This window comes from Sphaeramia orbicularis, chromosome 24 (genome assembly GCF_902148855.1).
Source record: "Sphaeramia orbicularis chromosome 24, fSphaOr1.1, whole genome shotgun sequence".
NCBI lineage: Eukaryota > Metazoa > Chordata > Actinopteri > Kurtiformes > Apogonidae > Sphaeramia > Sphaeramia orbicularis.
The window spans coordinates 15,611,521-15,639,360 of record NC_043979.1 but is presented as its reverse complement, the minus strand read 5'-3'; the positions used below and the strand labels follow the sequence as shown (position 1 = coordinate 15,639,360).

General features: G+C 38.2%; 1 protein-coding gene across 1 annotated transcript; it reads right to left on the bottom strand.

The window, feature by feature from the left end:
• Positions 1 to 1,579: 1,579 nt before the first annotated feature.
• On the bottom strand, positions 1,580 to 26,869 carry sptlc2b (serine palmitoyltransferase, long chain base subunit 2b). The gene is made up of 12 exons (XM_030127834.1): positions 26,616 to 26,869; positions 23,000 to 23,194; positions 21,248 to 21,402; positions 19,313 to 19,461; positions 18,667 to 18,791; positions 14,904 to 14,997; positions 14,237 to 14,342; positions 12,412 to 12,631; positions 11,507 to 11,633; positions 5,887 to 6,022; positions 5,458 to 5,587; positions 1,580 to 3,941 (listed from the first exon to the last, which is right to left on the bottom strand). The coding sequence occupies exons 1-12, from the start codon at positions 26,757 to 26,759 to the stop codon at positions 3,834 to 3,836; spliced, it is 1,689 nt and encodes a 562-aa protein (XP_029983694.1). The 5' UTR covers positions 26,760 to 26,869; the 3' UTR covers positions 1,580 to 3,833.
• Positions 26,870 to 27,840: the final 971 nt, after the last annotated feature.

Below are 27,840 nucleotides of genomic sequence, written 5' to 3'. Positions count from 1 at the left end.
CTTGAACCCATATTGATTTATTTAGGTGGGCTTTGTTTTAGGTGGTTAAAATTCGCTTTGAGCTGAAAAGAAAGGTTGAAAATAGAGCTGAAAAAGTTGAAAGTGTGGCTTGTTGAAGATTTCTACAATTTTACAATTTAATTTAGCAGATACTTTTGTCCAAAGCGATGTACAACATAAGCAAGAATTTAGACTTGAGGGAAAAACCCTTAGTAAGTGCAAAAAGTGCTTCAAGTTTGATTGGCCGCAGGCGCTGCCATCAAGTACTAGAAGAAGTGCTGATTTCTCCATCAGAAACCATTAAAAATTTTTGGCATAAAAAGCTGAATATTTCAAAAAAAATTGAAAAATATAAATACAAGCACTAATGTCCTGAAGAAGCTGAACATTTTAAAGTTTGAACGGTGAAAATCTGTGAAAATCGGATACATTTTGAGTAGTATTTACTTGTGGAGTAGGTAGTCACATAAATACTTGCTCCCATCCCTAGTGAAGAATATTAAGAACAAATACGTGCTTACCTCCGGAGAAATTCCAGTGATGTGGCTACGTCCTCTGGATATTCAGTGTTGAACACGTAGTATAACCCAAAGAGAGCAGCTAAAAAAAAAAATCCAGCTCAAAATTATTGTATTTTGATTCACAGTAAAATATATTTTACTGTAGAATTCACCCGCCAATTAATTTTGCCCATGATGCTTTGCAGATCTACAGCAACATACTGTATACAGGTTTTACAGTAAGCATTTGCTCATTATACAGTAATAATACTGTGAAAACTACAGAAACTTGTTACAGTGTACAAAAGTTACACTGAAGATATTAACAATCAAGGATGTCAAAATCATTTTAATTCAGATTCCACATACAGACCAATTAGATATCAAGTGGGTCAGATCAGTAAAATACTATCATATTAAACCGATAAATAATGAAAACAGCTAAATTTATCTTTGTTTTAGTGTAAAAAAAAAAAAAAAAGTACGACATGAAAATGTTTATATGAAAAAAACTTATTTTACAAAAAAAGTGAAAAACTTGAAATGTCTTAAGATAAATAAATGCAAATTTACCAATATTCTGCATGTTATTAAATGTTTCATGCATTTGTAATTGTAATGTAAATTGTAATGCACATGTGTAAATGATAAACTGATAATCTGAGGCATAATATTGTTAAAATTGCACTTGTTTTTCTTAAGATGTTTCCAGTTGTTCATGTTATTCAGATTTTTGTAGATGTTAAAATTATCATAATATAATTTTACTTTTTTCACTGTTATTATTTTACTGGTCCAGCCCACTTGAGATCATATTGGGCTGAATGTGGCCCCTGAACTAAGATAAGTTTGACATCCCTGTACTAAAACATTTTTTTGTCCACACTTCAAGGGAATTATCTCATTGGGATACTGCCAGGAGCAGATGATTGACAATAACAGAATTCTAGGTAATGCCTGGCCAGTGACTGAAAAGCTTAATAACAAAGTTGTCTTGAACTTGTCATTTGTACCTAGTCTGTGTGTGTGTGTGTGTGTGTGTGTGCCTGCTGCAAATAAACACAAACCCATTCCAGAGCTTGATACAAAGAAAGTATTTAATCTTTGCAGGACTGTTTCCAACAGCACGGTCAACAAACATCACGGCTTTACAAACTCCCCAAAGTGGTTTATCTTCAAGTCAAATACATTTCCAAGGGCAAAAGCAACCGACAAGAAAGTTTCCAGTGGTCACTGTAGGTCAGTTTACAGTAATTCGTGATAGGTAGGTTGAGGAAAACCCTTCTGCAGCAAAGAGCTTCAACTATGTCTGGACTTCAATTCCTCAGTTTCAGTGACGGAAAACCTGGCTGAGAAAAACAGTCATGTTGCTGTTTGCAATTACATTTTTGCCTTCATAGACAGAAATGTAGACACATACTGCAAAGGCCTGCACACAGTTTAAGAAAACTGTAATGGAAAAAAGACATCAGAACAGATTTAATAAGAGGTCCAGATTAGGGTCATATGTTCCACCTTTGTATATTATTGTATTTATTGAAGTAGATGGATCATTGAGTTATTTGAGCATTTCCCTTAATATATATATTTAAAAAAAACAGTATTGGAATGACTGAAAGTCAACAAAATTAATGTCCAATAGATGTACAGTTAAATGAGACCCCAAAACATCATGCTGTGTAAAAATGAATAAAATATCAAAAACATCTCTGAACTTGTGCTGAGTTTAATCAATTGATGCACATTTCTAGGAATGGTCACAGTGCCAGACAATGGCCAGTTTCAGGTTGGCTTCACTGACATGGCCTCCATTTCACATCAATAAGGTGATCGAACATAAACACAGCCATAAACAAGATGTCTGACAAAGACATGTGCAGGGGTGACATGACTGCCATCGGTCACACAGAAAAGTCAGACTAAAACACAGCAGTACGACAAAACAAACACTCAGCATTGAGAGTGGGATGATTTGGAATGCCAGTCTTGTAGATGAACATTTCAGTGACTACGTCATCTGTGCATTTAGAATGCCTTTCAGTAGTGCTAGCACTGAAGTAAGACATGTAAGTAAACACAAACGCACACTTCTCTCTGGGACATTCTTGAAGTGCCTCTCAGATAACGGTTATATTTTTCACAAAAAAACTTGCTGAAAGGCTTTTAAATAAAGTGGTCTGTATATCAGATGAACTCGACAGTAGCATCGTCATACATACAGATCTAAGTTACAGCGTGTCATGGTACGCAGAGATGTCGACGCTGATTCACAATGAAGCACACGAGTGAGTAAGACTGAACTAAACAAAAATCACACATGTAGCTCATTAGCTTATTGAAATGTTAAAGACACTGGGCTCAAGTTTTTGTTGAGTGCAGGTGTAAACAGTAAATAAGGCTGATTTTTATTTTCTAGAAAACAAGCAGTAAAAAATATTCCTTAGCCTTGCTCCCTGGGATTCTTTCCCTGTTAAATGATTTCTTTTAGAACATCTGCTTTGCATTTTAAGAGAAAGGTAGAAAATAGATCTATACATATACATACATATATATATATATATATCCTTTGGTTAGGGAAAGAACCAAATATCTATACTCTATTCAAGTAAAAGTGATTAGGAAAAAAAGCCATCAGATAAATACATATGGAGAACATATGCTTATGTTACTCCTGTGAAATAATGTATCTGTTTGACGTTTAGGATGCTACCCTAAGGCAGTATGACCAACATCACAATAAATAATATTTACATATATCACTTTTTCCTTGTGTGCATAGCAGCTGCTATGATCTGCTCTCTGATTTTTTTAATAGATTTTTTTCCCTCCAAGTGTATAAGTGGGAACTAATGGCTTTCCTTTGCTCTAGGGTGTTTAATTTACAATGAACTCCACCTTTTTGTTATTATTGCACAAATAAGATACACACTGAATGTGCACACAGGAATAAGACTTGATGTTAGACTGGTGTAGTCACAAAAAGCTAGGACAAACGGAAAGGCTCTGGATGCATTTTGTAACAATAGACACATACAGTAAGACATTGATGATTCTGACCCCCTCCCTTGTCACAGACTGGACACAGGCTAAGAAGCTGTGGTGTGTGCAGGTTCTAAAGTAAGGCTTGGACCTGTCAAGACTTTGGTTCTTAGAGTCCAGTGGGGTTTGATATGGGATACGCAAAAGTGGGGTGGAGGGACTGCCTCAGAGTGTGGGGTGGGGGGTAGGGCAAGTAGTGGGGTATTAGAAAATATAAGATACAGTGTTTGGATAGAATTGGGAGGAGGCAGAGTGAGTGAGAGGGTTCATATGATCAGAGGGGGACAATGTGTCTCAATCCTGTAGCAGGCTTTCTTCAGTCATCCAAGAGGGAAGGGGCTGTTCACGTCTGGAGTACTTGAGTTGCAGCAGGTCACCCACTTCACTGATGGCCTCCAACGCCTAGCAGAGAAAAGGGAAGGAGGATGTTACTACAAATCAACAACAATAAAACAAAGCTCATCAAAATCAGTAAGGCGGGACTTGAATTTTGGACTCTTCGATTAGGTTTTCAGTGGACAGATAATCAGAGTTTTCTTTTTTTTATTTAGTGAACAATGACTCAGTTGTAACAGGAAGAGCACAGATATTGATTTGTTCAGTAAACAGATTTTTAATGTGCACAATGAGCACAACACCCTCGTAGTCACAATCTATCTGTGCTAATATATGAATGCTGTCTTCAGCCCAACAACCTCTTCCACTCAAGGAGGCTTCACTAATCTCACATAAAGGAAATTACCTCTTAACAGGATGAACTGAACAACAGGCAAACTAAAACAAAACGTAGAACAAAGTGGTACAGCAAAATGTGTGAAAGAATTTAGCAGAGGTCCATAACATATTATGTGTTATAATTCATCCAGCCAAGCCTCCCAATATTGACTACTGATAACTAGTGAAGTGTGGTAGAAAAGGGGCCCAAAAAAAACGTCATTCTGGAACACCCTGAAAATTAAAAATGCAAGACAATGAGAAGTCCTGGTTGCACAGGTGACACAACTTGAGGGCAGACTGCTTCTGCAGGTGATAAATGAAGTGATGAGCCTTAATCACACTTGGATCTTTAGGCGCTGCACATGTCAAAGTGGTGAAAGAGAAGGGAATCTGAAGCAAAAGGTGAACAGCAGGCACGCCGCATAAACCACAACAGAATAGAGACTCCTCCACTTCTTTCCACATGAGACTATATCAGCATTGCAACACTGCAGGGCACCTGGAAACAATTTACCTTCCTCCTGGCCTTTTTTCTGATTCCATGCTTTGAGAAATAGTGAGGGCTGGGTTTTCCAAAGACGGAAAAAGCGGCTCCACGAAGTGATCTACAAAGGCAGGCTGATGCCCTTTAAATGGGCTATTACAAATGGTGTTGACATGCTCCTCAGTAAGATGAATGAACTGTCTTTGGAGAGACGTAGCAGCTCAAATAAAAGTTTCTGTCTGCGCCATACTGTAACTCTTGTAGACAGCTTGGCCTTCCAAGCTCCTTCATAATAAAGGACATATTTGGAGCCTTTAATAATCACTCTCACACATACAATACACACACGGATGACAGTCAGCAGTCAGGCAGGGAGATCTAGCTCATCAGCTGCTGAGAAAAGCCATAAAAGTCATTTACTGTAAAACCCTCCCTTGAGCTGGATCCACTGTTTAAGAAGTCAGACTTTGACTGAACAAATGAATCTCAGCAGCATCAATAAAAATAGTGATCAATCTGTCTAAGCAACTAGCTGTTGTTCATCTCTTTCAATGCAGCAAGTGCTCAACAGGTTTACAAACCAATCTTAAACTTTTTTGTGTTCTTGATTTAAAGTAATCTGTATTCACATATTGTATGAAGACACATGCATCTATGGAATATTATTTATGCTTATATACATATGTATATAGGTTTCAGATTTGCCAGATGACTCACAGTGTCAAGCATTTCCCTGGTATGGGCAGCTGAAATGCAGAAGCGTGCTCTGGACTCAATGATGGGCGTTGCTGGGAAGCCGACGACCACTGTACCGATGTTTCTCTTCAGCATCTCCCGACCAAATGCCCTGCAAAGCAAACAGGGACATTAGACAGAGGGCGACACATTGCAAGCCTGAAGATGATCCGACCACTCTACCGCCACCACATCTTAAATCTTTTTTCTTTCATGTGTGAAACTAAAACCATAAACCACTTTCCTCACACACTAAGTCAGATGGTATTTGGAAAAATGACAACACACATTACAACTAGCTTATAAACCTTTATGTCTTTTCCAAATGTGGCCCTGTATTTTTTTTCCCACATCATCACCACAATCAATGAATGTTTTTCTCCAATAGCAGAAAATGTAGAATAATCATACCCAATTTTTGCAGGCATGTAAAGCATCATGGGTACCACAGGTGAGTCATCATTGCCATAGATGATGAAGCCCATGTCCCGGAGTTTTCTGCGGAAGTAGGTGGTGTTTTCTGATAGCTGCCTGAGACGATCAGCACCTGGGGGAAACAGGGAAAACATACTAAGAATATCGACATAAGATATATATTCAGTACTTCTGCATGCACAAATATACATGTGTACAATTCTGTGCCCCAGCTGATGTTGTTAATTCTTGCAAAATAACCATACAACAGCGTATTAATCATTAAACATTAAGCAATCATTTAACAATACACAACTAGAACAAATGAAAAAGTTGTAGAAATAGTACACACATTTTTGGATTCGAGTCAAGCATCTCCAAGACAGAACATTACTTGAGCAAAACAGAGGCAAAAATAAATCTGCTTGGTAAAAACCAGTTTAACCTCAAAGGGTTCCATACTGATCCAAAAATATCACCTACGTCTCTGCAGAACTGGATAGACCCAGCAGCATGGAGCCTTCTACTCTATGCTGCTAGTAATTGATTTTTTTTTTTTCCCCAAACGCAACATGGTGAAGCAGAAAACTCACACTCAGTGTGTGTAGTTGTGGAGAGATTTGAATGCACATTTCCTGAATATCCAAACTGTATTAGAACATCAAATTGGTAAATGCTGTTAAGCTTTAATGCACGTTTCGAAGTGCTGGGAGGAAGGATATATCCCAACTGGAGTTAACGACATCCCACCTCAAAGCATCCCAGATGATCCATGTTTAACATAAACAACAAATATGGAGGATCGCAGATCTAAGCTCCTATTTGCCTTCTTACTGAACAAGCATTTTGACTCAACAGTACAGTGTTCTTACATACACAAATGAGATGGAAGAGGCGAAACAACAGATGAGCTAATTATACATTGCAAAGTTTTTTTTCCCATTGCGAACTTGTACTCTGTGTGCTGCCATTGCTGTGCTGACGTCACACTATAGTTCGTGGTGAGGTAGGGGTAGTTCAACTAGGACCTCCGCACTCGGTGGGTGTTCAAATGCATTTTACCTAGGGGTCCGATGAAGCCAAAGTGAACATCAACATGAAAAAGTACATTCGCACACATCATTTATCAAAGGGGCTCTTTTTTTAACTAAAGATCTGTATTTTTACCTCCACCATGGAGGTTATGTTTTTGCCAGCGTTGGTTTGTCCGTCTGTCCACGTGTAAGATAACTCAAAAAGTTGCGGACCGATTTGGATGAAAATTTCAGGAAATGTTGATAAGGAACAAATGATTAAATTCTGGTGGTGATCGGGGGGCGGTGGCAGCACTGATCTGCCTTGGCGGAGGTCTGCTCTCCAAGTACTTTTCTAGTATGGAGCGGTTATTCTTTTTAAAATACCCCTTACACAGTACAGGAGAAGTTCCAAACCTTCTTCTAGGCCGCATTAAATTAACAAAAACATGACATGGCATCCAAAAGACTGTCTATTACTTTGAGAAATTCAAATTGTGAATGATAAAGTTTGTGAATTCATACACTGGTCACATTTAAAAAGACTATCTGTGAACTGTTACCCAGAAATGACTCTCTATTAGTAATTTATCTATATCAGTATGGACCACCACAAGTTGTAAATAACACTGTGTTAGTTTAAATACATTAAATAAAGCATTGTGATTATATCTGGCTTGCTGTTTTGAAAAATAAGTCAACATTTGGGGCGATGCATACAATGGTAAAGAGTCATCCATGTGTTACTATGGCAGCCTGTCCACGTGTTACAACATTATCATGTCGATGAAACAGAGCCTTTCAATATTTTACTCCAAAATGTATTTTCAGCATAGTTGAACATAATATTTAAAAGGTTTTGTCCTACTTGACATCAATTTATGTCGAGAACCGCATGTTTTGAATGACTGCATAAAGCTTAAAAATTTGATGTCCCTTTCAAGTCCATGCGTTATCAAGCAGTAATTTGACATTTTTCACCTAAAAGTTTTATCTCCCCAAATTTTGTTGTACATAATGTTAAAGTGCTTATAAATACCTACTCAAATATGTCTAATACATGTATATAAGTTACTCTGCTTACATGGCAGACTGTTGAACACCAAATGTGTCCACGTGTTACCGCTTGATCAGACCCCTAGTTGGATGGTGGACACTTCCAACCTTCCCAGCACTTTGAAACGCACCATTACTCCACTGTACGTAACTCATCGTTACTAAGGGTGTTGTTTTATTTTTTCCCCACTACAAGAAAGAAACAATATCTAGTGTTTTTTTTAAATTTTGTTTCATAAAACCAGGGTGTTTCCTACCATTAGAAGACTTGAGCACCCAAGTCAAATTCATGTAAAATCAATATGGAGAAACTTTTTCCAGATCCAATGATTACGGTTGGTCCCCAGTCCATACTTTTTGGATGCTTTTCCAAATTTTTGTATGCATATGATAATAGAAATTGTCCAAAATGATGTTAAATTATATGTTTTACTTTAAAATATTTTTTCTTGTGGAAGGACTTACCAGCCCCACAACCATGCACCGTGGAAGTTCAAGTCTTCCGCAAACTTGGGGAAAATGCTACAACCAAAATAGCAACTAAGCTCTCTGAAAACCAAGGGAAAACCCTGAAAACCCTTTAAATTGCACTGTTTCTGACTGAAATTTTCCACATTTAGTCAGATTGCGGTGCTTATTGAGAAGTAACACTACAACAGACAGTTTAACTCAACAGAGCACAACAAGCATACATGTCATTAATAACACTAGTAATGGCCGGTCGTCTCAAAGGTCCAAGTTGGCCATGACAACGTAGGTGAGACCAACACCACTGGAATTTAGCCATCATTCACTGCATTAATCATACCTGTGCTTTTCCTGCTGTGACATGTCAGAATATGTTGAACTAAACAAGACTTTTCCGTTTACTAAATGAAGACAGGTTACCCAACACAGTTGCAGACAACCTGTGCAGAGTCCTAATCAGCCAGAATAAGTGAAAACACCTGTATGTGTGTGTGTTTTAAAGTATAACACCATTTCTTTCATATTATTCCTGCTTGTGAACCTCGTAAAACTATTACCCCTGTTGTTCACAGACCAAGCGAAGGAAACAATGTGTACTTGTGGGCATGTGGTGTTTTTTCGGCATGCCTTTAAATCGCAGAGCATGAATATCTTCTGACAGCCCAAAACCAAATTAGTCTATTAAAAACTGTTCCAAGGTCACTGTTAATGAGAAAGACTTTCCTAAGTGAGTCTCACTTTTTTTTTTTAACCCTTCAGAGGAAACATCGTTTCGGATGGAAGGCAAGTCAGCTGCAAAAATGACAACAGGACAAGTGTGAGACTCTCCACTAAATATCACTTTTAATTTCCCTCCCGTGTCTTTGTAATGGAAAATGGCAGCGATTTATGGTAAGAGCACGACATGGAGGCACAAGTTCCTTAACAGACTCCCAACAACCACTTACAATTATAACCTTTCTGGATGATCCCACTACAGCTGTAAAAGTAGTTCTGCTGTTTTAATATGCTCAGAAATGGAAAAGATACCCTGAATAAAAAAGCTTATTGTGGTGATAAGTTGTCAGTCTTATTAATTACATTCCTGCTGGTGATGATGTCCGACTAGTGATGAGCTCCTTTGAAGGCAGACAGGATCCCTCTAGTTTGTTTTTAAGGTCAAGAAGCTGAAACTTAACAGGCATCAATCCTCACGTGTCAGTCTGATGCACGCTGCATGTTCAGCCACTTGAATCCCCAGGCCAAACCTCCAGAGATAGCATCTAAACCAAACAAATAACCATATGGCACAAAGAGCCAACAGCAATACATATCTGCCCAGTTGTGCTCAAGAACAGCAGAAACACCGCAGCTTCAAAGCACCCCGAGACACAACAAAGTCTGACAATATATTCATCCAGGAGTTTTTTTTTTTTTTTTTTTTTTTAAAGCTGTGGAATCTGAATCTATTCTCTGTGCTGAGTGATCAGTTGGCAATAAAAGGAACATATAATGTTCAGGCGGTTTGCTTTTCATATATGTTAGTGTTGTTTTTATATTGGAGAAGACAGCCTTGTACTTTTATGTGCCTTCCATACATTTGATTGATGTGCGTTTCAAACAATAAGTATCCATTTTGATGGAGGCCTGTGCCGGGAACCCCATGAATGTAGCAGCAAACCGTTCGCAGGCAACTCAACTGTCAGTCCGACTTTGTGTCAGCGTCTACATCTTCAAAGGCTTGAATTTCAAACAGTGACGGGGCTGCAACCAATCAGACTGTCATTGTTACTCTCCTACGAGGAACACTTGTCAGACTGGGATATGTTGCAAGGTCAGCCAGTCTGGCCTTGTCCTCTCAAGAAAACGGTGTGGAGACACAGTTGATGACATTCTGGAAAGGCCGAAATACGAAGGCCGCTCTGTGCTACTGAACCAGGCTCAGATGTTTACTCCTACACTAAATGACTGGGAGGCATGGTAATCTGATCTCACATCAGCATTTTAAGGGAGACTGCATCAATCAAGACTCATAAAGACTTAAGGGGGTGGGTTGTTGGTCGCCTTACAAGAAAAACAAGAACTAGTGACCTGTTTGTGTATGTGGAGGATGAGTCCAGCAGACTTTGATCTGTACAGATGCCCTGGCCCTTAGAACCATGCTGCTTTGTACCCAGCATGAAGGCAAAGAGGCACAGACGCAAAGAAACACACATGTGAAAACCGTAAATGCGTGGTGGTAAGTTGACACCACCACACGACCACAACTATTCCAGGCTCTTTACAGGTACAACTTTTAAGACCTTCTGAGATCATTTGCACCAAATTTAAAACTGAAATTTGAAACACTAATCATTTCCTTATTTAGGCCTTGCAATTAAATATAACAGAAATATTATAGATATGGTCCTCTACAGAGGCAGGCGTCATGCAAGATTTTTTTTTAACATCAGAAATGAGCTTTCATTCAAAAAAGCTTGACTTACAATGACAATTAAAGACCTCATGATTTCATAGTAAACACAATTTAATGAATATTTATTATAATAAAATTGAAAACATTTTCAGACTTTTTAAGGATGTGTAAGCACACATATGGGATGCTTTGCAGTAGAAAATGTTGGAATTACTCAATTCTGCATTTAATTTCATTGCTGTTTGTTATTAATGCAAGTAGATGAAGGGCTTATGCACCATTAAAAATCATATCTAAGTCTGTCATATTGCAAATTGTTTTGGTAAATCCACCAAGTTACTGGTCAATAATTACCTGTTTTCTGCTGATCCCATGTTTTATTAGTAGAAGGGGAAATTAAAAATTGCCAAGGTAGACAAATGCATTTCACTTGAAGGGAGGCAAAGTGTAAAAGGTGGCAAAGTTGTGAGTTTAAAAGACAAAAACCTACCAGCCCTTTCTCAGCTACACGCCTCTATGCAAAGAAATTAATCAAAGGGTTATACTGCCACCTTGTGGTCATGTTACAGAATAACAAACACAAAAACGTCTTATCAGACCAACACTGTGGTAATCACAGAATTATCTTCATTACTAATAACTGAAATCTACAAAAAACCTAATTCTGATATTTTATGGCACATACCCAGTTTGGTCCCATCCTCCCCCATTATGATCTTCATAGAGGTGATTATCTGCTGGGCCACAGGAGGGGACATGGAGGTGGCGTACAGTGCACTGTGAGAGTGGGTCCTCAGGTAGTCGATTAACTCCTAAAAGTGACATGACATGGACATTGCATACATGTTTTTTAAAGAGTGAACCTTGTATTTTGCTCTAAGTCTATGTCAACTAGACCACTAAGTGTGAGTCATATGAAATGTTAAATACAATAAAACATCAATTGTAACATTCAATCCAGTATGAAATGTTAGCCTACATTCTGTTCGAAGTTAAGAGAGGAAATAAAAGCCATTGCACTACATGTTACCTCCACCTATGTATATTTAGCTTCTGTTTTCTTAAGTTGTAAAATGTGTAGAAATATATACTTCTCTTTGAATGGCAGGCTTACATGTTAAAGATACTACTGTAAGTACTGTGAGATAATACCGTAAGATAAGACTGTACAGGAATGGCAAGAAAAAATAGTAATGTTCATTTATGCACAAATTTGCACTTCTCAGAATTTATAAATAATAACTATAATGAACTGCAGCTCAAAGGCTCATCATTTTTTAGTGGGTCTCTAAGAAAAATAGTCAGAAACAATGACATATGGACAGGTGCATCTCTGCTCTTGACTAAAACTTAAGACTGAATCAAAACTGCACAAAAGCAGGAAGTGAAATTTGCCACTGTGGTAAAGAATGAAACTGAATGATGCAAGAGGTGATGCACATCAGTTGAGAAACTGTTTAGGTTCCAGAGGAGAATGACTAAGAGTGTCCATCACCAAAGGACTGCAGTAATCCCTCTACTAAACAGAAAGCTTCACTTGTTACTCTCCGACCTTTCAGCCTGGGTCTTAACCAGTGAGAACGCACTAACCTTTTTGCCTCCAATGTATCCTCCAGCAGCACCAAAGCTTTTGGTAAATGTTCCCATCATAATGTCTACATCTTTAGGATCCAGGCCAAAGTAATCCACGACTCCTCTACCATTAGGTCCCAGGGCTCCGATACTGTGGGCCTCATCCAGGTACAGGTAGGCCTTATAGCGCTTCTTTAGAGCAATGACCTCAGGCAGACGCACAACTGACCCCTCCATACTGAGGACAAGAAAATGATGTAAGAAAAAAAGAAAAAAAAAACAACAAAACAAGTGCTTTTGTAATACGCTGTGTGATTGAAATATATAGTAATTTAGTCAACACCTCAAAACCAACTAAAATTTGACAAAGCTCATAACCAGCTGATCTACCGATAGCTGCTTAGCCTTTGCTTATGTGTACCATAGGCGTGTTTGTGTGGAGACGGTTTTTCATTTTAACAGTCAAAGCAACAGCTGTTCAAGTCCCAGTGGAAATTAAACTCCATCAGCACTGAATTAGTAAAGTGCATTGACTATGTCAGACAGCTGCAGCGAAAACAATATTGATCAGCACGATTGATTGTCTTTATAATAAGTCCACCCTGAAGAATGAGGAATACATTATGTTTTAGCAAAGAGCAAGCACACTTCTTCCAAACTGCCATTATTCTCTACGGATCACGGCTACGAAAATGTGTGAATTACCAAGTGTGAAATTGATATTCACTATCTGGACACACACAGGCGCGTTTCTTTGGGCTGTATTTTTATGCAAAGTCAGCAGGTAGGTGTAGTGTTAAGTAAAATCGATGTCGAGGAATGTTCGTGCGTTGATCTTTAATCTGCTGAAATATTGCTTTGCTAATCTTGTAAAAAGTGCCTCACTTTTACTGCAAATTACGTTGCTGCTACAGTGAAGACAGGTCCGTGTTCATATTATAAACCCGGTCTTTAGAGCTCCCTGCAGGCTTGGTAAATCAATACCTTTGCACTGGGATGCAATAATATTTCAAATGAGTAACAGATCTATCACTGCTATGCATTGATGACTGACTGTGGCTAAGAAGAGTCAAGTGAAACACAATATCTGTTTGACTTAAACGAGTGATATTTAGCTTTTTTAAAAAATGGAATTATGCATTTTATAACATTTCCCTGTGGTCTACATAAACTGTAAATGCTATGCTTGGGTCTGAATTCTTTATTAATTAAACTCCACAGGTCCATCTTCAACCCTTCGACTAATGACACCAGAAAGGTCGTTTTGAGCGCTGGCCCTTTAAATCCAAATGAGCCACTTCATGCCCCACCCCCTCCAGGTTGTTGACCGTGCTTTCTGTCCCGTTCAACCAACAACTGAATATTTTACGTAACTGGCTCGAAGTGTGGACATATTTTCAGTTTTTACTACAACCGCTGCTGCTGATAAACAATTATGACGTACTCGGAGAAATGTTTGTCAGGAGTCTTGACCTAATATGTGCAAAAGTCGTGACGTAACTAGTTATGAAACGTAACAAATTAAGCAGGAATTGAAACAGGTTGTAGAAATCCACTAGATTTTTGCATGAAATGAATGAAAATAAAGATAGCGTTGCAGCACCTTTTTGAACTATTATGGTCCCCAAATACACAAATAAATGTACCAAAGACTATTAAAAGTGGGTTTAGCAAAATATGACCCCTTTAAGTTCTGATGCTTTGTCTTAAATGCACATCAACCAGTCAAGGTAATTAAAGCTTCAGGAAGTGTTAAGTGAGTGTAAGGTGATACAGCTTTAACAAATCAGCATTGACATAGTGACAGGTTTCTGTCCTGTACATGTCTGATTAGAGTGTATACCTGTATATGCCCTCCACCACAATGAGAATTTTCTTCCAGGGTCGATGTGTTCTCGGCTGCCCGTGCACGATTGCATCTCTCAGCAGCTTTTCCAGGCTTTGCATATCTAACCGTACAGAAAGGTTGGAGGAAAAAATAAATATTATCTTGCTTATAAAGCAAATGGTACAAAAAAACAAAAGAAACGTTTTGATTCTAGGCTTTTGTCATCTGAGGACAGACTATATTCCTCTAAAGTAATGGGAGTGCATTTTTAATTAATAGATAAGTATCAATATTTTATGCTCATGACCATTTGAAGCTTTGGGAACATGCTTTTAGCAGATAGTCTTCCCGCTCTCTGGCAGCTGACAGTGAGTTTGCACATAGACATCTCTGTTGACTGTTCTCACATATTTGCTTATGTGTGTCCATCCTTAAACTGTTAAGAAACCACACTGACAATTGTACTATTATAACACAGTAAGTAAACAAGTTCAACACAAACAACATTCAGTAAATCAGCTTGCTACAACAGGTTCAAGTTAAATGTTGGGTAAATCAGACTAAAACGTTTGTCTGATAGTGTTGTGACATTTGCTAATCTTCTGTGTGTTCCAGCGTGCCCTGGGTGTATCTTAATTGACAACTATAATGTGTGTGAAGCAATTATCAGGAGGACACCCACTATTGTGTTTGAAGACTCGAATTGTAGAACCAGAAAGACGAGCACCGAGCACCAGGGATGCATGATTCAGCTCGTCACTCAGGATGAGGCAACCCTGAAACGAAAAAAAGATGACATTCCTTATTTATTAGCAAAGAACACAGGCTACCAAACCATTTCCCACCCAAAAGATAGGTAGGTTACTTCATGGGAACTTACACATTTTTGATTTCCCATAACACTTACATCTATAAACTGCTGATAAGAAAACAGCAAACCATTCATTTAAAGTGTATATGTAATGTTAAGTACATCATATTAATAATCATACTGCTAAATGTAATATTTCTCACAATTTCATTAAAAACCTGCTGTGGAAAACTTGGGACAGTGTTGATGGGGGGGGGGGGGGGGGGGGCAGATCTGTGTTTTTCATTCTAAACTGTTAAAAGCATTGACACACCACATCTATGGAGAGACATTTGTTTCTTTATTAATCAAATAGAATAGATTTGCAACCACAAAAGAGATTTGAGAGTAAAAGACAATAAGTGGTAATCAAAAAAACTTTCCTTTTTCTTATAAATCACTCCTCTTTGTTTGAGAGTTCAAAAGTTTTGCTTGCTAATTAAACTGCACTTAATGATGATGGATGAAAGTAGAGTTTCTATTGGCGGGTTTGACCTGGCTCCAGCTGCGGCTACACCTTCCGTGTTATGAGACACATTTCAATTTCAAAAAGCAATAGACTACCAAAGTACCTCCCAGTAGCATTACACATGGGAGAAGTGGGTGTAACGAGGAAGGTGTAGCCGGCGCTGGAGCTGGGTCAAACCTACCAATTGAAGCTCTCCTTTCATCCATCAGCATAGGCCCCGCCCATTAAGTGCAGTTTAACTCGCAAGCAAAACTTTTAAACTCTCAAGCAAAAAGGACTGAGTTATAAGCAAAATTATCTTTCTTTTTGATTGCCACTTATTAATATACTTATCTTTAGCTCTCAAATCTATTCTATTTGATTGATTAATAAAGAAACAAAGAAGCACAAAAGGTACTCGGGGACCTGGTCTACAGAAACATTGTGGAGTTGATGATTTTAAGATTTTAACATCAAACTATTAAAAATTAAGTAAAGGAACGAAAAGTGAATAACAGATGTGGGCCAGTTTCTTTAAACAAACTTGGTGGTCATTTAACACTGATGAGTTCACACTTTTCTGTTCAAATAAAGGGATGCAGATTTCACCAGGTGCAACTGAATGCAACACTTTCCTATGCATCTACGTGTGTTGGATCCAGCAGAGTTGTTTTTTTAACCAGTTTAAGTTTGGTTAAAAGCTGGCACAGAAGTAGAAATCTGAGGCTGGTGATTTCTGTTTCTACGTCAGTGGAGCCGTGATGCGTAATGAACCAGGAAGTCAAACACTATTCAGCACTTAAGGTAAAAGCATTTCTCAGAACTTCCCTTGCACAACTGTTACAAGCCAGGATTTCACAGTTGGGAGATTTTTGCGTTGAGTAATATCTCTCTTGCCTGGACTGTGATACTGTCTATTTGAGAAACAGTTGTCTGTGAAGACTGGATGATGTGGAACAATACCCTGGGCCTTCCCTGGGTAACCTGTTCACCTGGACCTTTAATACTCTGGGACCTACCATACCTGATCCTATGACTGAATGAATGTGTTCCCTCAAAAAATTTATTCAATCATTAACTCTGCTGACACTTTTTTCACCCTGTTAAGTCAACACAGCCAAAGCTTCATGTAACACAAGTTCCACTGGGGGATGAATAAATTAGCTTGTTGTGTAATGCACAATCAATGTAGAGATCTGGTAACAGAGTGACACGAAGAATTAAGAATTCATGAACGCTTGTGACCAGCAACTTTAACACTTTCAGTGCCATGGGCCGATTAAATCGGCTTTACGAAAACAACCTGTAAAGTGCCACCGGCCGATCAGATCGGCTTTGGAGAACACGCCATATTTGTGTACAAACAAACCATCCACCCCCATTTCTTTCTCACATTTCGATGACGTTCTTTCTGTGTCCCCCTTTTGAGACCAAGCAGACGGGAATTTGAGGTCACGCGACCGAATAATATTTTTATATCTTTTTAATGTTTCTTATTCTCCGGTGTTTCATCAGAGGGAGCCCTCCATGCCGGGGGGCGGCTGTGGACTCCGGGGGCTGTGGCGCCTTCTCTCACTGGGGTCCGCTCCTTTCTGGTGGGTGGGGGTCCCAGTTGGCCCTCTCCCACTAGTTGGGATGCGGGGCTGTGTTGCTGGTGCCTGGTCGCCGGGGTCGGCGGCTGCCTCCTGGTGCGGATGGCTCCCTGAGACAGCGCCTCCTAAATTGATGTTTTACTTTTACTTGTACATTTTTGTTCTGGTCTACCCGTGCTCAGTCAGTCTTCTTAAGTATGTGTGAGCTTGTGGGTTTGCATGTATATGTGTGTGTGTGTGCGGGTAAGTGTGTGTGTGTGTGCGCGCGCGGGTGAGTGGGTGGGTGTGGGTGGGGGGCGGTACTGATTTTTAAACTGATATGTAAAGCACTTTGTGCTACAGTTTTTAATGTATGAAAAGTGCTATATAAATAAAGATTATTATTATTATTATTATTATTATGAATTATGCAAATTACGATCAATAATGAATCGGCTGCGTCCGGTGCGTTTTGAATCTAATTAGCAATCGGTCGGATGTTACCGAGCGGTTTCCTGCAGGATTCTTCAAATATTATAAAAACGACGCGAAATACTGAAAAACGGCCAAAATCTGTGGCACTTTTAAGGCTTATTAGCCCCTTAACTGTCTGGCACTTAAAGAGTTAATCTTCATGTTTCTCACTCTTACATTTTTGTTTCTGAATTATATTCAACGGCATTGCAAAAATCAAAATCTTACGAAGTTTATTTTTCTCAATTCTAGACAAAAAAATCTCATTACACTTAAAATAAGACAAAATCGATTAAAAGAGTACCTTTTCAGTGAGATATAAGAATTAATTTTTAGACAATAAATCTTGAAAATCTTATTTCAAGAAATCTTACCACGATAATTTTCACTTGTTGCATTGGAAGATTTTTTTTGCTTAATTAAAGATTTTTGTGTTTAATTAAAGCAAAAAAATCTGCCAATGGAACAAGTGTACATTATCTTGGTAAGATTTCTTGAAATAAGATTTTCAAGATCTATTGTCTAAAAATAAGTTGTTATATCTCACTGAAATGCTACTCTTTAGGTGATTGTCTTATTTTAAGTGTGATGAGATATTTTAACTAGAAATGAGAGAAATATACTTGGTAAGACTTTGATTTTTGCAGTGAGTGAATGCGTTTGTACTCAAAGGTACATGTCTGTCAGCAAAGATTTGTAATGTCTTTTCAAAACACAGACTAAGAGAGGAAAAAAAGTGGGTACAAACTTAAATGCTGTTATGTGTGACTCGTGGTTGGAACAGAGGCTTGGACTAATCAGAGATCAATCGCCACTTTCCTGCACTCAAGAGTGTTTTGAAACCATGGGCCGGAAACTGGTGTGTTGTGGAACAGTCTGAACTCTCTGAGCTTGGCCATACATCTGAAAAAGCAACTTGCTTTCTCTCTAAACAGGAAAGAGTGCTTTTTCTTTGTGATTAAACCATTAAAGGAATTTGCTTCCAGAACTGAAGTATGAGTACAAGAATCAATTTGGCCATTAAAAGAGGAAAAATGAAAAAAAAAAAAGAAAAGAGTAGCGGGATGTTGATGGGAACAGAAAACAATAGCTGTTTCCATACCTTTCCAGTAAGTGCAGGAATGTTCATAGAATTGGTTGCGAAGCCCATGCCAAAAGCCATGGATGACTCAACACCAAGAAACCTGGCAACCAACTGCTCCAGCTCCTCGTGAATATCCAGGTTTCCTAAAAACAATAACATCTCAGTATAACTATAGTTTTCTATGAGCGTACTGTGACTTACATTTGCCTTATACCAGACACATTTAAGTCTAGTATTTGTTTTCCAAGCCTTCATAATTGTGATAAAAATTTGTGATTACTTAAAAATTCATTTTCGTCTTTTGCAAACAATACAAAGATTGTATGTGACATCCTAATCAGTAACTGTCCAGGTCAAACTGAGCCAACAGAAAAATAGGCTCCCAATGAAAAGGCTTCTACTTCAAAGCTGTCATTTCAAAATTGAGTCTTTCAGTTCTTTAAAACCACTTGAGCCTGTGGTTTCTGCTGTATCCTGAAAGTGCAATGAACAAAAGAGGGAGCAGTCAGAGGTTTTTATTGAGTCTATTTGATTCACCTTGAAGTGGGAGCTCATTTTCTAAACTGAAAGCACTCTCAGAAGATGACAAACCGTGGAAGCTTGTGCAAAAAAAAGAAAAAGGAAAAAAGACTTTTCTCTGTTCAAAGGTTTTTTTTAGCCTTACCCATCTCACACCGAGTGCTGCTCACTCCAGCTCCGTACTTGTGTGTGGCCTTGACTGCGGCATCAGCACAAGCCCCAATGTTCTCGGCAAAGCCGAGGTAGTTGTATGAGCCCATATTGATGACGTCCTTCACGACTTTGCCCGTGTGCCTGAAAAAAACAGAGAAAGTCAGGCGCAGTCACAGAATTGGCACAGGGACTTGAGGTTAATAGAAACGATCATCTTTAATAAGAGTGGCTGTTTGCTGGTTGCCTGACAACACCTTCACTGTCCTACAAGTGACACAGTTCTGAGCATGCACCATGACTATAAAATACTTTTTGATCCCAATTAAGCTGGCATGGATAATATCAAAATTAGACTGAAGCCTCAAAATACCTGTACCATAATAATAGGGTTAAAATGTGAAAAATATGCCAAAACCTTGAAGATCAACAGGACATGCATGTAAAGACATTAACATAACACTTAAATCCATTAGCACTGCTGAGATCTGCTAACACGCAGAATACATATTACTGTATTAACTTTGTCCCAAAAAAAACCCAAAACATATACACACACACACACACATATATATATATATATATATATACACATATATATACATACACACATATATATACATATATATACATACACACATATATATACATATATATACATACACACACATATATACATATATATACATACACACACACACACACACACATATATATATATATATATATATATATATATATATATATATGAATAAATAAAAGTATACACAAGGGGAAGTCAAACAGTTAACATGGATCACTAAGTCAGGAAGTTTTCAGTCACCTGGGAAAAAACAAAGGATAATAAAATGCCACAATGACAATGAGTTTCATGCTGCCTCAACTGTATTTACTAGATCAGTTATACATGAGTACTAATTTAACAACTGATTTATACAGTCTCTGCTGAAGTGTAACGTCACACTACTCTGAGCTGAACTGTCTCACTGTATGAATCTGAAAAGTTCTACAAAAATAATTCACCACGAGGCTGAGGAGAGAAGCATAAATGCGTGGGACAGGATGTTCAGGAACATCCCCAAGGACCAATGCAAACCCTATGGGAGTGTGAAAGGGTTAGTTTGGGGTTTTTCTGGTTTTCCAACTATAAAAATGCCTACCTGCAAAAATTTACTAACAGATAAGTGTTTGCCATATTTAGAATACTTTCACTGCTTTATTTTGCATTAAGTACAGAACTTTTTGACAGAGAACTGAGACCCTGAAACATTCCTCAAACAGACCAGATTACAGTTTTTTGATATATTAGTTTGGATACAAATGTAAAATTAACCAAACTAACAGACTGCATATCTCTGATTAGACAGTTTTAACATTAATATAACATGTTTCATGTTAACATGTTATGACAAGTTTCATTTTGCATGAGCAAACAGACTGAGATGTTCAGAGTCATTCTGGGTTGACTCTGGGTTAATTGCGTAAAATTTTTAATCAGATTAATCCTGATGATGGATTAATCTGTTAACACGTTACTTTTAACAGCCCTAATAGACATATATATGCATATGCATATGTATATATATATATATATATATATATATATATATATATATATATACACACACACACACACACACACACACACTATCAATGGAAAAATGGGTTGCACTTCAGTGAAGTCATGCAAGTCAGTTTATGGCTCAATAACATGTTTTAGTGTCCACTTCCTTTTTCAGAATTTGCGATTTCTACACATTCATGACTCACTGCTTAAGTCACTCTCATTATCAGAAATACAAGGTCATTGACCAAAGATCAGAGACACACACCTAGGGCATTTTCAGACCACGCCTTGGTTTTAAATCCACCCTATGTGCACACAGACAAGCAACAACAAACAAAGGCAAACTACAGTGCAACAGCTTACTCAAAGGTCCAGTTGTAGTCATGGGAAACTCTCTCCACCAGGTCCATCTTGGCACCAGGGACGCTGCATATGGGTCGGTTCCAGTTATCTCGAATTCTCATGTACAGGTTCCTGGTGTAAAAGTTTTCGAAGTCCTGATAAAGAGGGACAAAATCCTGCAAGAGAAACAATAAAAATAGAAATAGAAAGGATGTATTAAGAATACATTCCAAAAAATGATAAGAGAAGACAGATAGCAGAAATACAGAAAATACTGCACAGTTAAAAAAATGTTTTGTTTTCTTTTTACATACGCACTTTTGCAAAGTCATGGCAGCATGATGACCATCAATGTTTGCTCCTAGACTAGATATGGAGTCCTAAGTGTGAGGCCTCTTATACTGTGACAGGTAACAAATGGAAGCTGCCTCGACAGTAGTGATAATGAAGGATGCAGTGCTTGAGTAGTGAACTAGTAGTAGTAGTAGTAGTAGTAGTAGTAGTAGTAGGTGTGGTTTGCCATTTTTTTGTGTAGTTAACTTCTCAAACTAAAACGTCTGAGCCATAATAGGATGTAGATCCTGTTATGACAACTAAAAAAAAACACAGGCACCTTCAGAAAACAAAACAAAACAAAAAAAAAACAATAATTAGAATTGTTTCATTACTGTTGTAATCACACTGGCTACGATGCTATTAATGCATTGAAAATTACACTTGAAAAATACTGGAAAAAGTGGTGTTTTTAGTGGTTTTGTATACCGTATCACGGGTACATTAACAATTGGATTTTTTTAATGAAGTAGTTCAAACTACTTCTTTGTAGTTTTGTTTCCCATACATTTCTCTGCAGTATTGTTTAGCTGTAGGATCAGACATCTATATTTAACGTGTAAAACCTTAATGTGGGTACTACAATAAAAACAATGCTCTATTTAGCAAATAATGCTCACAAAATAAAACTATTTGAAAGTTTTTTTCAGTGCGAGTATTTATATTTGTTAGTTAAATGCTAACACAGTACATGGTCTCACAATAAAAATAATAGTTGCAATACAGATTTGTTCCATTTTTACCATTTACAGGGTGGGGAAGCAAAATTTACAATGAACATTTAGTTGTTTTTTCTCAGCAGGCACTACGTCAATTGTTTTGAAACCAAACATATATTGATGTCATAATCATACCTAACACTATTATCCATACCTTTTCAGAAACTTTTGCCCATATGAGTAATCAGGAAAGCAAACGTCAAAGAGTGTGTGATTTGCTGAATGCACTCGTCACACCAAAGGAGATTTCAAAAATACTTGGAGTGTCCATAAAGACTGTTTATAATGGAAAGAAGAGAATGACTATGAGCAAAACTATTACGAGAAAGTCTGGAAGATACTATTAAAGAAGAATGGGAGAAGCTGTCACCCGAATATCTGAGGAACACTTGTGCAAGTTTCAGGAAGCGTGTGAAGGCAGTTATTGAGAAAGAAGGAGGACACATAGAATAAAAACATTTTCTATTATGTAAATTTTCTTGTGGCAAATAAATTCTCATGACTTTCAATAAACTAATTGGTCATACACTGTCTTTCAATCCCTGCCTCAAAATATTGTAAATTTTGCTTCCCCACCCTGTACAGTTAAAGCCATAAAATAATAAATATTAATGTAGTCACATGGAGAGTGTTGACAGTATGATTAGTGATCACAGTCATACTTTAAAACAAAGTCCCCACTAATCATTTGTCTGACTAAAAGGATTGTGGACTACCTTACCTTCTGTTCTTCTCTTTCCCGAGCCACATGACACTTCTCAATGTTCCACTGGCGGAGGAAGTCTCTGAGGTAGCCAAAGATGGTGAGGATGCCATAGCCCATATAGGTAAGAACGGCCACAAGAAGAGGAGTTTCTTCAAATGATTCCACAAAGGGTTTCTTGTACAGGCTGGAGTTATTTGGGACACTGTGGTTCTGGGGGAACAATACAAGAAAAGAAGTTGTAACTCTACTCTTGAAAGTTTTTTATTGCTCATAGTTGAGTTTGTTTTTAATTTCACACACTTTTTCAGGGTATAACCAAGTTTTCCTAAGATTACTGACACATCTAAGCCTATGGTAAAGATTTACGTAAATCCTAGAGCATTCCCTCAGACAGCAGAGGTCTGTTTACTTGTTAAAGTTTTGGTTGGAAAGAAGTTTGAAACCTAATAAAGGCCACAATAAGCGCATTTATTTGTGGAGACCAAACCATGCCCATGCCCTGAGGGACCAGTGAGCAGTAAAATGAACATCAATCCTGAGTTCTGCTCCAGTGACGTTTATGAATACAAATATTGATTGAGGATTATGGGGCCACATAAACGTGGTTCAACATAGGGGAGCACACAAAACCAATTCAGAGACTAGCCTACTTAATGTGCTAAGCTAATAAAGTATGGGCTACTAAAACAAAGAATACATGCGTCATTGAAAAGTGAACTGTGTACTGGCTGTGTACCGAACCTACGCTAAACAAATGAGGATGGTCATTTATTAAAAGCTCTGCCCTGCAGCTTAGCAACCACACCACATGTGACCAGTCATGCTTCTCCAAGAAATACCTCACAGCCGGGGAAAAGGACATCACGGCCCAGAACCACACTATGTCTCCTTTCTCTACAGATCTGCCATAATATACTCAAATGTTTGCAATCCAGTAGACATGGTTTGCTTTACCTTTGAAAGAGACACATTCACACTCAAGTTCACCGTTCAAAAGAGACTCACACATACACAATTCAACCACAGCAGCTAAATGCAGCTTCAATGACGTAACATTTGCTTCATTTTTTATACCTGTAGACCAACGGTTAGTGAGAAAAAAGGCAGACCTGTGCAATTTGTTTATAGCTGTCACCTGACACCTGGATATCGAGCCTTTTCACAGGCTTGCTCTACAGCTGAACTGATGATCACATTACACTGTACACACATTAAAAACAGCTTGGTCTACCTGTCTCACTGGGACCAAAGGAGGGGGAATAAGTGAATAAGTCCGCTAGCCTAATTGTTTTAGCTATGCAGTTAACGTCCTGGCTAGAAGCTGAAATCATTCATTCTAGAAAAAACTCCCCTAATGGGGATTACAACTAGCTTGGTAAGAAGGTTAAGACTAATTTCTCAGCTGGTGAGAATTTCTAATTAGTCTGAATCTACTTAAAGTAATCTAAATACTGTATTTATCTTGAGGAGTGCGCTAACCAGCCAGCATGAATGGTACACCTGTGGGCCCGCTGTAGAGATAATTATTTTTTCCAGACGAAGATACCAGCCAATGTGGATCTGAACCCGACTATTGTGTATTCTTTGTGAAGATTAAGCAAAGCTGATCTGTGGCAATGTTTTGAGTGTGGGTAGTGTTCCTGCGTATTACAAACCCTTGCATATTAGTATCTTTTTGGTAAAATTTATAGAAAGCTGTAACACTTGCCTCTACCACAATAAATGCATCCACACCAAGAAGGATAACTAAACAATTTGTTGAATTGCTCCTACTCAAGTGGATGTTCATATTACAGCTATAACAGCAGCAAAGGTGAAGGACATGTTCACTTGATGAGATAAAAAATACTGCTAATCAAAATACACCTGAATTTATAGGACATCACATTCAACACGTAATTTCTTAGTATCAATAGGAATAATAAGAACAAACCAGCTTGGTCATACACTCAGGTGTTGAACAACTAAAAAAACAAGCAATTAACTGCAGTCCGCCAGCCCTGTTGCGGATCATATTGTCCTTTGTGGGTCTTTAAAAAAACAATTTTAGTTTCTGTATGCTTTTTGAAAGACTCAGTATTGTATGATCTTGATGATGTTTAGTGGATTAACCCATTTTTTTAACAGTGTGCGCTAAAACATACATAATGTGTCAAATTAAAGTCTGTAGCTATTCTACAACAGGTCATCAATGTTACACAGTCGGATTTATACACAGCTATCATTCAAAAGCATGGATAGTCACAACAATATTGGAATAGTTTTAGTTGCAGTTATTATTCTCTCATTTCAGTCTATCTACAGCCAAAACACAATGCCTTTTCACACTCCGTTCATAGCACATCAGTATTATCATAAGGTCTTCAAGTACCATAAAATGGATTTAACTGAGATCACAGTCATTGCACCTAAATCCAAAGCAACATATCCACAATATGTTGAAATCAAAACTTTTATCCTGTTTTAAGTTGAGTATGTCTTTCAGAATGCACAGAGAATGGACAAAACCAACATAAAAATCTGTGAGCAATGGATGACTATTTTTCCTACACTTAATGTTTTGATGATGGACATAACATGTTCAAAATCTCCCATAAGTGTTCATCACATCCTCCTCAAACTCCATCCAGTGACCCTACACGCCCTGTGGATGAGTAAACTGTCATCCTAGGAGAGACCACTCCTCTTTGGGTTTTCCGTCAATGTGTCACCCATCTGTAAACGGTGTAGTAAGTGACAACCAAGCTGTCTCTGTTTATGTGCCGTGCTTTAAAATAAAATTAACTAAACAAAGACTTGAGTGTGTACCCTACAACCGGCACACACAATCGCACTGTTTTCCACTGCTTTTCACTCCACAGCTAGAAGGAACCACACCCTTTACAGCCTGGAGACATTCCTCTCCCGCTTAAGTGTCATGTGGAGGCAGACCTGCCCTCCTCTTTCCCAGGAGACGAACACAGGTTCCCTGTTAATAACACAGCAGAGCTAGGGCTTCTTCACACCACATTCAATGTAAACAGAGACAGGTTTGACAACACACACACACACACACACACACACAGATGAACAACAGGGTGTAAGGTTACAACAGTCACCACTACAATCCTCACTGATCAAGTGGCAAGCATCACCATACAAACTGCTTTAGACGCAATAATACAAGCAGGTTTCGTTTCACATAGTATCCATTTGAAGTTTCAACTGCGTTTCAAAAATAATAGTAATAACAAAAGTTAGTAGTTTGGAGTCACGTGATGTAAAATAAAGTAGCCTTCCGGGTAGCAAGAGAGCACAGCTAAGCTAAAAATATACCGCATTAGGACGTACCGGTAAGCTATGACACAATGTTTAGCTAACAATAGATGCTTAAATGGCAGCTGTTGGTAAATTAGCTTAACTCCCTTTTCAAACCGTTTTCCTTACAGTGCTGCCGCCGTCATTCAAGCACAGCGCTCACTTGACACCCGAGTGTAAATAAAACCCATACTTAGTCCGAAAGAATAATTTACAGGCTCAACACGGACGGACTAACCATGCTAATATGTCAAACTACTTGACTGTACAGTGGACGTAACGGCACGGGGGGAGCCACGCTCCCCTGCCGTGCAGTTTGACGTCGGGCCTTTACCTTCTCCCTTGGGCGACGATACTTCTGAGGCTGTTGGAACAGGCAGTGGTTCTTCACGAAGCCATTTTTAGTCGATTTTTTCCCATTTGACGTCCGGTGACAGGCGTCTCCGTTTAAGAGCTTGTTCGCGGAGCTTTCCGTCATGTTTGTGGGGAGGGAATACGGCAGGAGGGATCAGGGTTTGGAGTGAGCCAACTTGTGTAACGTTAATCGTGAAGTCATGTATGAGCTGGAGGAGACAGATTAGACGCCCACTCTGCACTGTGACCGCACGAGCCTGCCGGAAATACACGCCTCCGAAGCTTGTCATTGGACAGTGCTGACACTCCAGGACGAAGATCGTCTATGTGGGAACAATCACTCACTGCTCAGGTTGTGCGCGGTCACTTAGACTAAAAGAACATGAACATTTTCCTGTACATCTTACTCAGATACTTCATTTCTTGCTCGAAGAAATTTGAAATTTCCTCTTAAGTATCTCCGTTCTTCTACTTTATATTCTCAAATACACATACTCTTTAGGGCAAAACACATGACAACCTCTTTTTTACCATTTTTGTGCAATTAACCCTTTCTTTCATGCATAGTGGTCACTACAGTGGACAGTTCTCCTCCAGCTGTTCTCTTGTATATTCATGGTTTTTGTTGTTTTAGTTCCATATCAGCCCACGTAGTAGACAGTTATGCATCATCCCATACACTGACATTCGTACCATTACTGTAACTGTGCTGTTCTTGACAAACCTCATCTGCAGTAACATGTTTGAGTGTAAGTCAATTGCTGATTGTCATTAGATTGTAATGTTTTGTTTTTTACAACATTTTTTTTTGTTTTGTTTGCATATTATCTCCATGAAGTGAGTAGTAACTACTATTACTACTACTACTACTACTACTACTACTACTACTACTAATAATAATAATAATACTTTGTATTTGGATGGTGCTTTTCATGGTACTCAAAGACACTTTACATACAGCATAACAAGTATTCAGAGCATGTTAAAATATATGAATATGTTAAAAAATGTTTTTATTTCATAGTTTTCACATAGTATATCAGTAAATACACATTGCTTTGTTTAAAAAATTAAACGCATGGCATCCATCTGAGTTGACATTTTTGCAACTCCATGAAAAATAAGTTCTTAAAAAATATTAATCGCATTATTTTTTTCATGCCTAAAGAGGAATGAAAACAGGACAAAAACATCTTGATTAAGGT